Consider the following 13,789-nt stretch of genomic DNA (forward strand, 5'->3'; position numbering starts at 1 on the left):
AACCCTGCTCATAGAATCACACACTCAGGGCCCACAGGGACCTCAGAGGCAATTCAAAGTAGGCCCTGCATTTTTAGGGAACAGGAAGCTGGTCCTAGAGAGACCAAGGGGTTAGAGCCCCACAAGCCAGCTTCCTGGAAGAATGCCAGACTCAGCATCGGAAGACCTGGTCTCAAATTCAGGCATTGGTACTTGCTCCTTGTATGACCGGTGAGCTTTCACCAATAAACAAAGAGTTTGAACTTAACTGACCTTTGAGGTCCCTTCTAATGCTAAATCAACTAGGAGAAAGAGGTATGGTAAGGCATGGGTAAACTTTTGCCTTGAGTGCCCCTCCATTAGAAGTGACAGTCCTGGATGCCACCAACTTTCTGGGACACAATCCTGGCATTCAAAGCCAGGCTAGACCGAGAACATGGAGGATTGGACCTGTCCCCTACCTCCTCCTGACCACAGAAACCCTCCCCTCCGATCTGTATCTAAGAACAACACTGACCTTTTCTGCCTGTCAGACATGTCTGATTCAATCGGGAGGTCTTAACTGAATTTGCACACAGGCTCTGACAGTTTACCCAGCCAAGCACGTGTTCATGTTTAATTCATACTGTGACAGAGCTACTCGACCAATGCATATTTATCAGCTTTTTCATAAGAGGCAGGATGGAGTTTACTTTCATTGCCCCCAAAATCTCTGCCGCAGCAAACCACGTTGGTGAGAGAATTTTAAGTCACCCCTCCTTCCCCCATCCAGAATCAAATGGTTTGGTTTCTCTTGGGTTTTTCCACTCACCCAAGCTTGATTTTGCTTCAAACCAGAGGGACTTTCATCCTTATGGGCCCAAGGATGAAACTGAAGGGCAGGGGGAGCCCTGGCATGGGAGGCACAAGACCTGGGCCCCAGTCAAGGGACTGCTGCTGGACTGGAGCTAAGGGCAGTGGGCTAATCCCGGGTCCTGTAACTCACAACTGGGAGACAGGAGGGGTCAGAGGCAGCCCCCATCACTTCAGGTTCCTCTGTACAATAAAAAGTTAGGCTAAAGGATTTGATTAAATGCTTTTTAAAGACCCTTTTACCTCCAGTGTTATCTGTTCTAGTCCCCTCCCAGCTCTGACATTTTCTGTTCTAGGGGCCCTCCCAGCTCTGATATTCTCTGTTGTAAGGGCCCTCCCAGCTCTGACATTCCATTTTTTAATGCCCCTCCCAGCTTAACCACGATGAGTCTATGAATAATGATCACACTAGATCGCTGAACATAGATGAAGGATTTGATGACCCCTGAATGACAATGCTAATGAGTAAGCTTTGGGGCAAGGAGCAGATCAAAGTTCATAGGAACACTAACAGCATCTTGTCGACCTTGAAGGGCTAGAAGCATGTTAGCTATGATTACCATAACCCTGGCTATACTCCTCCTTTCTTCTCCCTCCTCCTCCTCCTCCTCCTCTTTCTCCTCTTTCTCTTTTGCCATCCCATCTAAACCCCTCATTGTACAGAGGAGAACACTGAGTCTCAGACAAGGGAATATGTTTGTCCAAACATGGGCAGGAAGGAAGAATTCGAATCCTGCCCACTGCTTCCATGGCCTCTCTGTGAAATTCTTTTTTTGCACCCAGCAACAGCTCTCTGATTCAGCATTTCCAGAGACTTACCTGATGCATTTATAAACATGATCAGTTCTGAGCTTTATAATGACCCTGTCAGGTCACTATTATCCCCATTTTGCAAATGAGAAAATTGAAGCCCAGAGCGGTTAGGCAATGGGTCCTTGGTCACACAGCAAGTAAGTGTTAAGACTTGGTTTTTAAGCGCAAGGTTTCTTCTAGCTCCCGATCTAGCCCTTTTCCCACCTCGAAGGCCCTGAACTGGTGAGAGCCTCTGCTAAGGTATCTCCTCCCCAGCCAGAATCCCTCCATGCAGTATCCTGTACCTTCCTCTCCTCCACCCTCTCATGGGGCAGCAAATGCTTCTGCATAAACGCTGGAGCCAGGCCTTGGAACTGCCGCCGGAATCGAGTGAAGCTCATATGGTCCGTGTAACCTGGGGGAGGGAAGCAAAGGGAAGTGGGCCATGAGCCTGCTGGAAAGTCCAAGAAGCCTGCCATAGGCCAACATACCCCCCAAACTGTCAGGAGACATAAAGGGAAGGGTTCCAGTAGGGCCTGGGTAAGCACGGAAGTCTCCCTGGAGGAGGTGTGCTTGGAGATGGTCCTTGAAGAGGACAATCAGTGAAAGAGGAAGAAAGCCTGGAGAAGCAAGAAAAAGGCCTGTGTTCAAATCCCACCTCAGACATAGGCTGCGTCCTTGGAGAGGTCATTGTTTCTGGTTTCCTCATGACCTCCCAAGCCCCTTCCACTCTAAGTCACCTAGTGATATGGGCATCCTCCATGTCTATGGGAGCAAAAAGATGCCTGACATGACCAGTGGAACAACTAAGGTTTGCAAAGCACTTTAAAACTACTATGTCTGTTGATCTCAACAACCCTGGACAATTTTTTTTTTAATTTTCAGTCATTTTTCAGTCACATCTGACTCTTCATGACTCCATTGGGGATTTTCTTAGCAAAGATCCTGGAGTGGCTAACCATTTCCTTCTGCACCTCATTTTACATATAAGGAAACTGAGGCAAACGGGTTAAGTGACTTGCCCTGGGTCACACTGCTGGTAAGTAAGTGTCAGAGGCTGGATTTGAACCCAGTACTTCCTGACTCAAGTCCAGCTTCCTATCAATGCCTTCATGCTCCCTCTAATAAGTCATATGAGGTGGCTCTATCTCTAAGATTCACACTAGTAGCCCCATTTGTCATCAAGCAATAGTGCCAGGCAGTGGGTTCACCAGCAGTGGGTGACCTGTGAACACTTTCCCCGGTAACTTTATCTTTCCTTACTCCACTTGAAGCTCTGAAGATGAAGGGGAAATCAATAATGGAATGCAGGTCTGGCCTTGTTTGAACGGAGCTCCCTCTGAGCTCACCAAAAGACCCCAGCAAGGTGTATCTATTAGGAACACAATGGTGAGGTGAGAGGGTAAGGGGAGGCCAGCCTCCAAACCGAACATAGCACCATCATTCCATGTCTGCGAGTATCTACCTTTGTTCAACCTCTAACAAATAGACATCTGGCCCAAAGCATCACACTCAGAGTCCAAGAGCTGCAGAGTGACCCTGTTGGGAGGCAGAGGGCCTGGGTTCAGATCCCACTTTTGACTCCCCATATAGCCTGGGCCTTGGTTTCCTCCCCTCTAAAGTGAAGGGATCAGAGTAGCCGGCATCTAAGGTCCCTTCTAACTCTGGACCTATCTATGATTCTATGAATTACCAGTCGTGTGACCCAATTAGACCAATGATTTGCCTTCTCCAGGCCTCAGTTTCTTCTGCTACAAAATGAGGCGTTTAGACCACAAGCCACTGATGATAATATTTTCAGCCATGCCTGAAGCCAATATCAATTCCCTAGGAGAAATCATTGTATTAGAGCCAGAATAAATTCCTCACAATCACTTCACCCACACCCCCTCATTGGAGAGAAGAGGAAACTGGCCCCAGAGACTGGGACCAAGGAGAATGGAGGAAATTTAACCTCAGAGCCAAGGTTCCGAGCCAAACTTCTGACCATAAAGGCTTCAATTTGGTGTCAAAAGGCCTTGATTCTGATGCAGCTTCTGACACTCAGTCTTTTAACTCATATCTCAGTATCTCAAGCAACACACTTGTTCCAACCTGCATCAGTGAAGGTGGTCTCCGTCTGCAGAAATCAGAGGTTTCTGGGACATTTGGGGCTCTGGCCTGACCCTCCCAGGCCATCTGTGTGCAGCCCCTTCTCAGATGCTGATTAGAGACTCAAACACCTTCAGCAGAAAGCTCTTCCTCTTCTGCCAGCTGCTAGACCCTTCCATTAAAAGTCACCTTCCATCCGTTCTGAATGTTTCTTGTATGTGCCTTTTCTTTGACATGTTATCTCCCAATTAAAATGCAATTCCTTCCAGGCAACAGGGTGTTTTTGCCTTATATAATCACGAGATCATAGCTTTGGAGCTAGAAAGCACCTCAGAGGTGATAAAGACCAGCTGCCATATTTTATGGCTGAGGAAACTGAGATTAAGTGACATTCCCCACGTCAAGTCCTTAAGCAGTATTTGGGTCGAATTTGGGGGTACTTCACTCTAAGTCCAGACCTCTACACCTCCAACTGTTTGATTGATTGCAACCTATAGTCACAGGAATTCTCCTGGGGCCCTGTGAGAAGTGACTTGTCCAGGGTCACACAGCCAACGAGGGTCAGGTGTTTCTGACTGTGAGGCTGGCCTTCCAGCCTTTACATCTGTGACCCCAGCATTTCCCTGAGGAAGCCTGACTTTCAATTGTGGGGGAAGCAGGGGAAGCAATCCTGAGTGGAATGACCTGGCTCCAGTCACAGCTGGGTCCCCTCCTCACTGTAGAATATTGGAGAGCTCGGTCCCTTTTCTTTGGGCCCTACTTCCCTCATGTTTAAATGAGGGCATTAGACTAGATTGTCTCTGAAGTCCTTGGCAGCGTGGAATCTGATGATTCTATAAAACCTCGAGGAATCACAGCAGGATGAAAGGATCACAGGACTGTGGACTGAGCTCCAGTCAGAACAGGGACAAGGTCTTATGTTGGAGGGAATGCCTGTGCCCTGGGCAGGGGTCAAGGGCTGCCCCAAGGAGCACAGAGCACCTACTATGCACAGAGCCCTGGGAGCTGGAACATAAAGTGTAGACTGGCATAGTTCGAGGACTGCTAGCTCTAAGTCAGGGACCTGGGTTCACATCCTGCCTCTAACCTGACCTGGGTGACTTTAGGCACTTAGCACGAAGCCTGGCACACAATAAGGTCTGAATCCATGCATGGTGATGTTCGTGAAAGAAGAAGGCTGGATTCAGGGCCCTTGAGGCCCCCTCCAGCTGCGGATCTACAAGCCTTGAGATTTGTTGGGGCAAGGCCTGAAGGGGAGGACACCACCACCCACCACCCAGATCATGGAAAACTCATTGAAGGAGGCAACATGCGAACTGGACTCTCAAGGATGGGCATTTCAGTTGTTAGGGAAAGCCTAGAGCCAGAGAGGTGCAGCAGCTGGTGCTCAGCAGGGACAGGGAGCTGTCCAGTTTGGCTCAGAGTCCCAGGAGAAATCGCTGGGAGGTGTTCTGAGGGCCTTGAACAGCAGGCAAAGGAATTTAGATTTTTCTGGACAGGCAGTAGGAATCCATTGGTGATTTTTAAGCAGGGGAGTTACATGGCCAGAAATGATTCTTCTTTCGAAGGGTGTTTTGTGGAATCAAATTCAGGTTGACTGGGGACTATGACAGATACTCCCATGTTTGTGTCATATACATTATCTCTTACCGTCTCAGCAGCCTGCGAAATAGGTCCTATGATTTATCACCTTTTTACAAATGAAGAAACTGAGGCAAAGAGTCTGGCCCCACAGCAAACAGCTTCCTTACGTGAGGAGGTTTCTCCCATAGAATGAAAGCTCCTGAGGGTAGGACCTGTCCTTTCTGCTTGTATCCCTGGCACTTAGCATGGTGCTAGGCACAGAGGTGGGAGAAGAAGGCCTTGAACCCAGGTCTCGCTCTGCTACATACACAGTGCTGCTTCCACACTGGCTGGTGTTTATAGTCCAGAGTGTATTTTAATCTTTACTGAGGACTCTACCTACAGAATCTCTTTATGAGAAAACATTGCTAGCATTGTTATACCCATTTGGCAGATGTGGAAACTGAGGCTCACCAGGGTTGAAGGTTGATATTCTTGCTCCCATGGCTAGGGACTATATGGAGCAAGATTGGAACCCAGGTCTTCCTGACCTCCATGCTGTCTTTCTCCTTGTTATTTGCCTTGGTAATAAGTACACTTCTCTCGATGCCCTGTGTCTGTGGTTTATGGTCCAGCAGCCCCTTTCTGCCTCATTCCTTAGCCCAGAGGCATCTGCAAATGATAACTCTGCCTTCTCCTGTGTGCATGGCTCCCAGTGGCCCTTGGACAGGGGAGCCTTCCGCTCTGAAGGGAGAGCAGTAAGATTCAGCTAGATAGAGCCATGGGTGCTGTAGTCAGAGAGATCTGAGTTCAAATCCAGCCTCAGATACTTGCTAGGTCTGCGACCCTAGGCAAGTCACTGAACCTCTTGGCCTCAGTTTCCTTACCTATAAAATAAGGATACGATCACCTACCTCCCGGCATTGTGGTGAGGATCAAATGAGATAATAATTGTAAAAAGTGCTTAGTCCAGGACCTGGCACATAGTAGGCACCATAGAAAGCCTCTCTCCTCTCTTCCCTCTGCCTCAAGCCCAGAGGCTCAGGTGGCCCAGCCAGCAGATAGTGGTCTCCTTGCCTGACTGACTTAACAATAGCCCCAGGAGGCTATGCACCATTCCTCCAGCTCAGGTCCCAGTTGAATCAGCTGGGCAGGGACCATAGACGCTGCTTGGAGCAGGCACTCAGCATCACTATGGGACAGGGCTCAGCAGCTGCAGGGGTAGGGAGGTGGAGCTGTCCAATGACCCAGGCTGCAGGTCCCCTGAGGGAGGGGGTAGCCTTCAGGCCCAGGGCTCCCTGGTTCTCTGAGCAACACCATTTTCCAGAGGAAGCCTACAGAAAGAGCTGCTGAAAGGGGGGAGGGGCTAGAAACAGGGCAGAAACCCCAGGGGCTGGGGCACCCTTCTGGGAAAAGGTGAAGATGGAGACCGTGCCTGTATAGGGGAAGGAAGGAAGGAAGGAAGGAAGGAAGGAAGGAAGGAAGGAAGGAAGGAAGGAAGGAAGGAAGGAAGGAAGGAAGGAAGGAAGGAAGGAAGGAAGGAGGGAGGGAAGGAGGAAGGGAGGGAGGGAGGGAAGGAAGGGAGGGAGGGAGGGAGGGAGGATCCCAGAGGGCACAAGAGGCAAGTGCTTTGAAGGGCTGTTGGCTCCAGATAGTACTCTTGGGGCTGGGGGATTCTCCCCGTTGTTCCCAGAACAGGGCCACTTACCAATCCGGTGCAGCCTCAGGGCATCTAGGACCTGAGCCCCAGCAAGCTGGACCCTCAGGATGGAGATGTCGATGGGGTTCTCTCTATGAGCTGGTGCCAGGTTGGCGCTTCCTCCTCTGTCCTCCGATCCTGACCTTGGAACCAGGCAATGAATGAAGTGCAACTGGGATCTTTTGATCACATTGGTCAAAGCATCCTAGGGCACAGAAGGAGAGAGAGGGCTGGGTGGGACTTACAGGAGGAGTTAATTAGAAGAAGGAGTGGCTTTCAATTAGATTCAATAAATACGTACTAGGGATGGTACTTAGATACCAAGATTTAATGAAGGTCTCTGCCCACTGGGAGCCTAGATTCCCAGCTCCCCTCCCCATTCTCCAGACATCTCCACTGCCTCACCAGACACTTTCTCATCCTGCAGATGCCTTCCCCCTTACATTCCCCCCTCCAGAAGAGCGAGCCCCTACTTTAGACCATAAGGAAAGGGTTCTACCTGAAGTTTTTGCCACACTGTTCTCCCTCTCCCTAAAAACCACACACCAAGGCTCAAAGTCAACAAGGGAAGAAAGACGCTCCAGGCTGGAGAAACAGCTAGAGGATGCTTAGTTCAATCTCTTCACTTTACAGAGAAGGAAAGACGAAGCTGTGACTTTCCCTAGGTCACATCTCGAGGTCAAGCCAAGACTGGGACAACTCCTGTCTTCAGGTGCTCAATGCACCTGCTCAAGGTGCATTGAGAGGGATCTCCGTGGCTGACAAGTCAAACCCACACCCAGAAAGGAAACCTTCCTGCAACACATCCAGCCGTACTATGATTATTATTGATAATAACAATAAGTTAGCATGGATGTAACAGCTTTTTTGGGTTTACAAAGCACTTTAAAAATAAGGTCTCATTTGATTTTCACTTTGTGGTGAGTCAGCTAGTGGATGAGCCCGGAGTTAGGAAGACTAGAGTTCAAATCTGGCCCCTGACACTTTCATTGTGTGTGACTCTGGCCAAGTCACTTAACCTCTCCTGTCTCAATTTCCTTACCTGTAAAATGGGGATCATAATAGCATCTACTTCGTTGTTGTGAGGATCAGATGAACAAATGATTGTAAAGCCAGAAAGTGCCATGTAAATGTTAGCTATTATTCCTCTAATGGACCTAGTTTGAATGACCTAGTTTAAAACAAGGTCTGATGGTGGAATTTCAGGCACTGTGGCCATATGGTGGCCAAATTTTTAACAGTAGGGAAGAGGGGTCTTCCTAGAGCCCCTCCCTCCCACTCCTTGGTCAACTACTTCCTCACATGAGCTGTCCAAGGAAGGGAGGAGGAGGAGAGGGATGGGGTGAAGTTGTGGCAGGCTCACCATCTGCAGAATGATCTGAGTGCACACGGCTTTCCTCTTCACAGCTGCTAAGCTACTGGCAAATGTCTTCCTCACACAACCGACCCGATGAAAGGCCTTCTGGGAGCAGCCCTCCATTCCGGTCACTCCCCGGCAGACCGGGGGCACTCTGGAGCGAGGTAGGAACAAGCTGCTGAGGTCCTCCCTGGGGAGGGGAAATGCATGATCATCAGGCAGCTCTGTGGAGGATGGACACCCCAAGCCAAGCCCCCCACTCTATGCCTGTGCCCAGCCTCAAAAGGCTCCATCAGCATAAAGGACTCTCAGGGTCCCCAGGGGTCCTCACCAAGGCAGATCACACTGTAGGAGTTTACACTATGAAGAAATGCTCTCTATCACAAGCATCTGCTTAAGAAACACTTCAGCATGTTTGACCATATTTGAAATGTTTTACAGCTTATGATGTTCTTTACCATTTATAGAGATGTCCTTACAGCCACCTAGGGAAAGAGAGATAGTAAGTATTGTTACCTACACTTTACAAAGGAGGAAGCTGAGGCACAGTGGGCTAGAACTTCAGCACACATCTCTGCCTCAGTTTCCTTCTCTGTAAAATGGGGGTGACAATATTTACAACCTCCCTTCCCAAGGTGACTGTAAGGAAATCTCTGAAAAGTGGCAGAGCCAGGTCTCGAATGCAATCCTGATTTTAGGTCCAGCTCTTTACCTCTACTAAGGGCTACAGAGGAGTGAGATCTCAGACCCTGATTAAGCAACCGTACCTTGGACTCAGAGGAGGCAAAGGTCTCAGAAAGTCACAGCATGCACTCTCAAGCTAGATGGGTGGGGCCCCACTTCAGATAACAGGGTTAGGGTGTTTGTCCTTCATTCTGGAAGAGGACCATGACATCCAGATGATGACATGACTTGCAGTTGACTTTGATTTGAGTGAAGGAGGGCTGTGCAAGGTCATCAATCTCACTTTCTCCTCCTGAGCCATCTGGCTCTAATGGCTTGATATTCATCAGGATGGCTGGAGATGACCCAGGATGCAATGTAAACCCTGGCCCTTTCAGACTAAGATCCTATAGCATTCAATGAATAGACTTTTTAAAGTACTTGCTCAAGGGGGTGGCTCCTTTAATAAAAAAAAATAAATCAAACTGGAAGGAGAAGACCCTCAGGGTTCCGGGGTAAAAAAGAAACAATTGCTATTTCGAAGTCTAGAAAACACCCAATTTGTTGTCAGAAGTCCTGAGTTCAGATCTCGTCTCAGCCACTTACAGCTTGTGTGACCTTGGGCAAATCACGCCAGGTCCTCATCTGTACGATGAACAAGCTGAATTCAATGACCTCCACTGTCCCTTCCAATTCTAGATATTAATGGTTTTTAACCACTCTGGGACTTAGTTTCCTCATCTGTAAAATGGGAGTGGGAGGCAATTGAAACAGATGATCCCTAAAACCCCCATCAACCCTAGATCTGTCCAGCCATCTCTCTGAGCTTTGGTTTCCTTGTCTGTAAAAGGAGGGATTGGCCTCAGTTTTCCCATTTGTAAATTGAGTTGTGATTGAACCAGATGGTTCACCTGAAGTCTTTCCTGGCTCTAGATTTATGTTCCTGTGATTTTTCTTGACTTCAGTTTATTCATCTCTAAACTGGAGAGATTAAGTCTAAACAGCCTCCAAGGTGCTTCCAGTTTAACCATGATGCTACCATTATAGCGCCATCCCTCTTGCACTTGCTCTCCACTCCTACTGGTACAGGTTGTCCCTCTTGTACAATGTAAGCACCTCTAAGGCAAGGGTTGCCTCATTTCTTTTTTTGTCTTTCTATCCCTAGGGCGGAGCCCAGTGCCAGGTATACAGCAGGAGCTTAATGAATGGTTGTTGACTTGAACTGGCTGAGGAGGGGCTAGACCCTGACCCAAGTAATGTCATTGACAACACCAACCTTCTGGTCCTGCCCTGGGTATAAGAGAAAATATCCTTCAGTGACCCAAACTAAAAAATAAAAACTCAACAGGAGTTTAGAGTCCCATCGAGTTAGCTGCTGAGAGCACTGCAGGGCTAAGGGACTTGTTCAGAGTCACAGTCCATACATGTCAGGAATAGAATTAGAACCCAAGTCTTCCAGAAGCTCAGGTTGACTCCCTAACCACTGCTCCACACTGCTCCCTAGTGGCATGATAGTGGACATTTGCTTGTCGTCCCCTTTAATACCTTATCACCTTGGCTCCCTGTGGCAATCATGGGAGTACAGGTAATATTATCCCCACTTTACAAATGCAGAAAATGAGACTCAGGCAGATAACTGATTTTGGCCAAGGCTAGACAGGCAAGAAGATTCAGTTTGGACATTCTCTCTCTCTCTTTCGCTCTCTCTCTCTCTCTCTCTCTCTCTCTGTGCCTCTTTCTTTGTCTCTTTCCCTCTGTCTGTCTCTCTCTGTCTCTATCTATGTGTGTCTCTATCTGCCTCTCTCTTTCCCTCTGTCTCTGTCTCTCTGTCTCTCTGTCTCTGTCTCTCTCTGTCTCTCTGTCTCTCTGTCTCTCTGTCTCTCTCTCTGTCTGTCTCTCTGTCTCTCTGTCTCTGTCTCTCTCTGTCTCTCTGTCTCTCTGTCTCTCTGTCTCTCTCTCTGTCTCTCTCTCTGTCTCTCTCTCTGTGTCTCTGTCTCTGTCTCTGTCTCTCTGTCTCTGTCTCTCTCTCTCTCTCTCTCTCTCTCTCTCTCTCTCTGTTTCTCTCTCTCTCACACATGCACACACACACACACAGGATCATGCATCTAGAGCTCAAAGGGACCTTAGAGGCCTTCTAAGTTCAACTTCCTTATTTTACAGATGAGGAAATGGAAACCCAGACTTGCTGAAGAATTCACCCTCAGGTCTTAAGACTGAATTCAGCCCTCTTTCTACTGTACGTCTCAGTCCAGTTCTATCAGGACTCTGATCCCAGTCCTCACATGTGAGGATCAAATGTTTCCTCTGTATTACTAAGATAACCCTTTGTGTCTCACTTTCCCCATCTATAAAAATGAGGGAGCTGACTTGATGATCTCCAAGGATCCTATGAAAAGAGCAGAGAAGACTATGTGCACTGGTAAATTCTAAGATGTCCCAAAAGGAATCAGCAGATGGCCTGGGGATCCCATCTAGCCAAGGTGCAAGCATGCCCTGAGATTATAATTAGCCCTCCTCCTCCTCTTCCTTGGGAGACTCAATCCATCTCCATCTCCTGCCCCAAACGGCTATTAGGGTCATTAGGAAAATGAGTCTTCTCTAAATGAGCGGAAGGTGTTTTAATAGCAAGTTGGATGGATAGCAGATGTACGGAGACTAACAATGCCTTGGATCACATTTCATTTGAAATGCATGCAAAGCAAGGCTGTGAGATGAGATGATTACTGGGACAGAGCGGAGTCTGCCCTAAGGGACAGCGATGCCTGTGGCCTCACCTTTATAGGTCAGAGAGCAGGAGCATGACATGTCTACAATTATGCAGGTCAGTGACAGGTGGGATTAGAACTCAGGTTTTCCTGACCCCAGGCCCAGAGTTCTATCCTCTTAGAAATCTAGTGACCTTCATTACGCTTGAGATAAATATCCCAGAGAAAGAAAGCCGTGGCATTGCCCCCAAATCAAAGGAGCCAATCTTGAGACTCAATGCCTGGGAGTCACCTTTGTATCTCAGAGACAGCCTAGGAGACCAAGACTAGCACTGGCTTTGCAAAACTAGCTAGTGACCTTAGGCCTGTATTTTTCTCTTCCAGGGCCTCTGTTTCCCCCTTTGGAAAAAAAGGCCACTGGACTAGTTCTCTAAAGTCCCTTCCAACTATAACATTTTCTGCAATATTCACATTGGCAGCTGATCACCCCCTAGTCTCTTCCTACCCCTCTGCCGTTACAGGAGCTGCAGCTAGCCACACATACACAGGGACAAAATAGAGGACATTCATCTGATTGGACAAGCATTTAGTAAGTCCTTGGCATATGTCAGATCCTGTCCTTCTGCAAATGCCCACCCGGTGGCAAAGCCCAGTTGCCCTTGCCTTGGTCACTGCTTCATCTCTCCTTGAGGGCAGGGACCAGAATCTCCTCTCTGTCTTTGTATCTCCATCAATCAGCATCTAACAAGGGCTTACTAGAGGTGGGGTTTGACTATAGGTTTTCTGCACTTATATCTGTATATTTCTCTCTTTCAATGGAACCGAAGCTCCCTGAGGGGTTGGGAGTCTCGGAACTGTTTTGTGTGTCTATATCTTCAGTGCGCAGTACACAGTCAGTACTTAATAATGGTTTGTTGGCTGCTTCCTAACCCCAGGATACAACAATAGGAGGGGGGAATGTATGCTTCTCAAGGGCAGAGGCTATTTTGTTTTTCTTTCTAGACCCATCATTCCGTACATAGGAGGCACTGAAGAAATGCTAGTTGGACAGTTGGTTGATTTCCCTTTGCAATAATTCTCTTTGGCCACAGACTGTGTATCCACATTATTAAAGATGGGATTCATCGTGGCCACTAAATGATGTGAGTTCTACCTGTCTCCACTCTCTCTCTCTCCCTGTCTCTAGCTCTCTCTGTCTCTCTCTCTCTCTCTCTCTGTCTCTCTCTCTCTCTCTCTCTCACACACACACACACACACACACACACACACACACATACACACACAAACACTCCTGCATATAGTACATACTTAAGGTGTCATTTGGAGCACTGACTTGAACCCAGGTCTTCCTGAATCCAGGTACAGCACTCTAGATTATACCACACTGTCAGATGCAAGTGGACAACTCTCTGCAACTCCAGAACCACAGAAATTTGCCCAGAACACTGAGAGTCTAAGTGACCTATCCAGGGTCACACAGCCAGTAGCTACAATTAGCAGTATTAACATGACACTTTAAAGTTTAAAGCACTTTACAAATATGATATAATTCTATCTTCACAAGTAGGTACTCTTGTGACCCCATTTTACAGATGAGGAGCCTGAGTCAGGAAGAGGTTAAGTGACTTGCCCAGGGTCACACAGCAAATAAGTGCCTAAGGCTAGATTTGAACCCAAGTCTTCCTGATTCCAGGTCCAGTAGTCAATCCACCATTCCATGTTACTTCTCTAGGACTGCAAATAATTAACTCAATTCTTCTGAGTCTCAGTTTCCTTATCTGAAAAATGAGGCAACTCTTTAAGATTCTAAGTTGAAGAGTAGGTGTTCATCTGCCCTGATGGAGTTTCCTCACTGGGAGTTCCTTCCACCAGTGAAATCACATGTCCAAAGGCTGCTGTTCAGTTGTTTCGACTCGCTGTGACCCTAATTGGGGTTTTCTTGGCAAGGATTCCAGAGTGGTTTGCCATTTCCTTCTCCAGCTCATTTTGCAGATGAAGAAACTGAATGAAATAACTTGCCCAGGGTCACACAACTAGAAAGTGTCTGAGGTCAGATTTGAACTCAGGTCTCCCTGACTCCAAGCCCAG

The 13,789-nt window shown here is 47.9% G+C and overlaps 1 protein-coding gene across 1 annotated transcript in view; it reads right to left on the reverse strand.

Annotated features, from left to right (window-relative positions):
- MYO18B (myosin XVIIIB) overlaps positions 1–13,789 on the reverse strand; it is a 339,875-nt gene that overhangs the window by 209,000 nt on the left and 117,086 nt on the right. The window contains exons 17-19 of the mRNA XM_072600101.1: positions 8,340–8,523; positions 6,986–7,181; positions 1,929–2,038 (exon numbers count right to left, since the gene is read on the reverse strand). Of these exons, the coding sequence (XP_072456202.1) occupies positions 1,929–2,038; positions 6,986–7,181; positions 8,340–8,523 (490 nt within the window). The remainder of the gene's footprint in view (positions 1–1,928; positions 2,039–6,985; positions 7,182–8,339; positions 8,524–13,789) is intronic.

This window comes from Notamacropus eugenii, chromosome 4, assembly GCF_028372415.1.
Source record: "Notamacropus eugenii isolate mMacEug1 chromosome 4, mMacEug1.pri_v2, whole genome shotgun sequence".
Classification (NCBI taxonomy): domain Eukaryota; kingdom Metazoa; phylum Chordata; class Mammalia; order Diprotodontia; family Macropodidae; genus Notamacropus; species Notamacropus eugenii.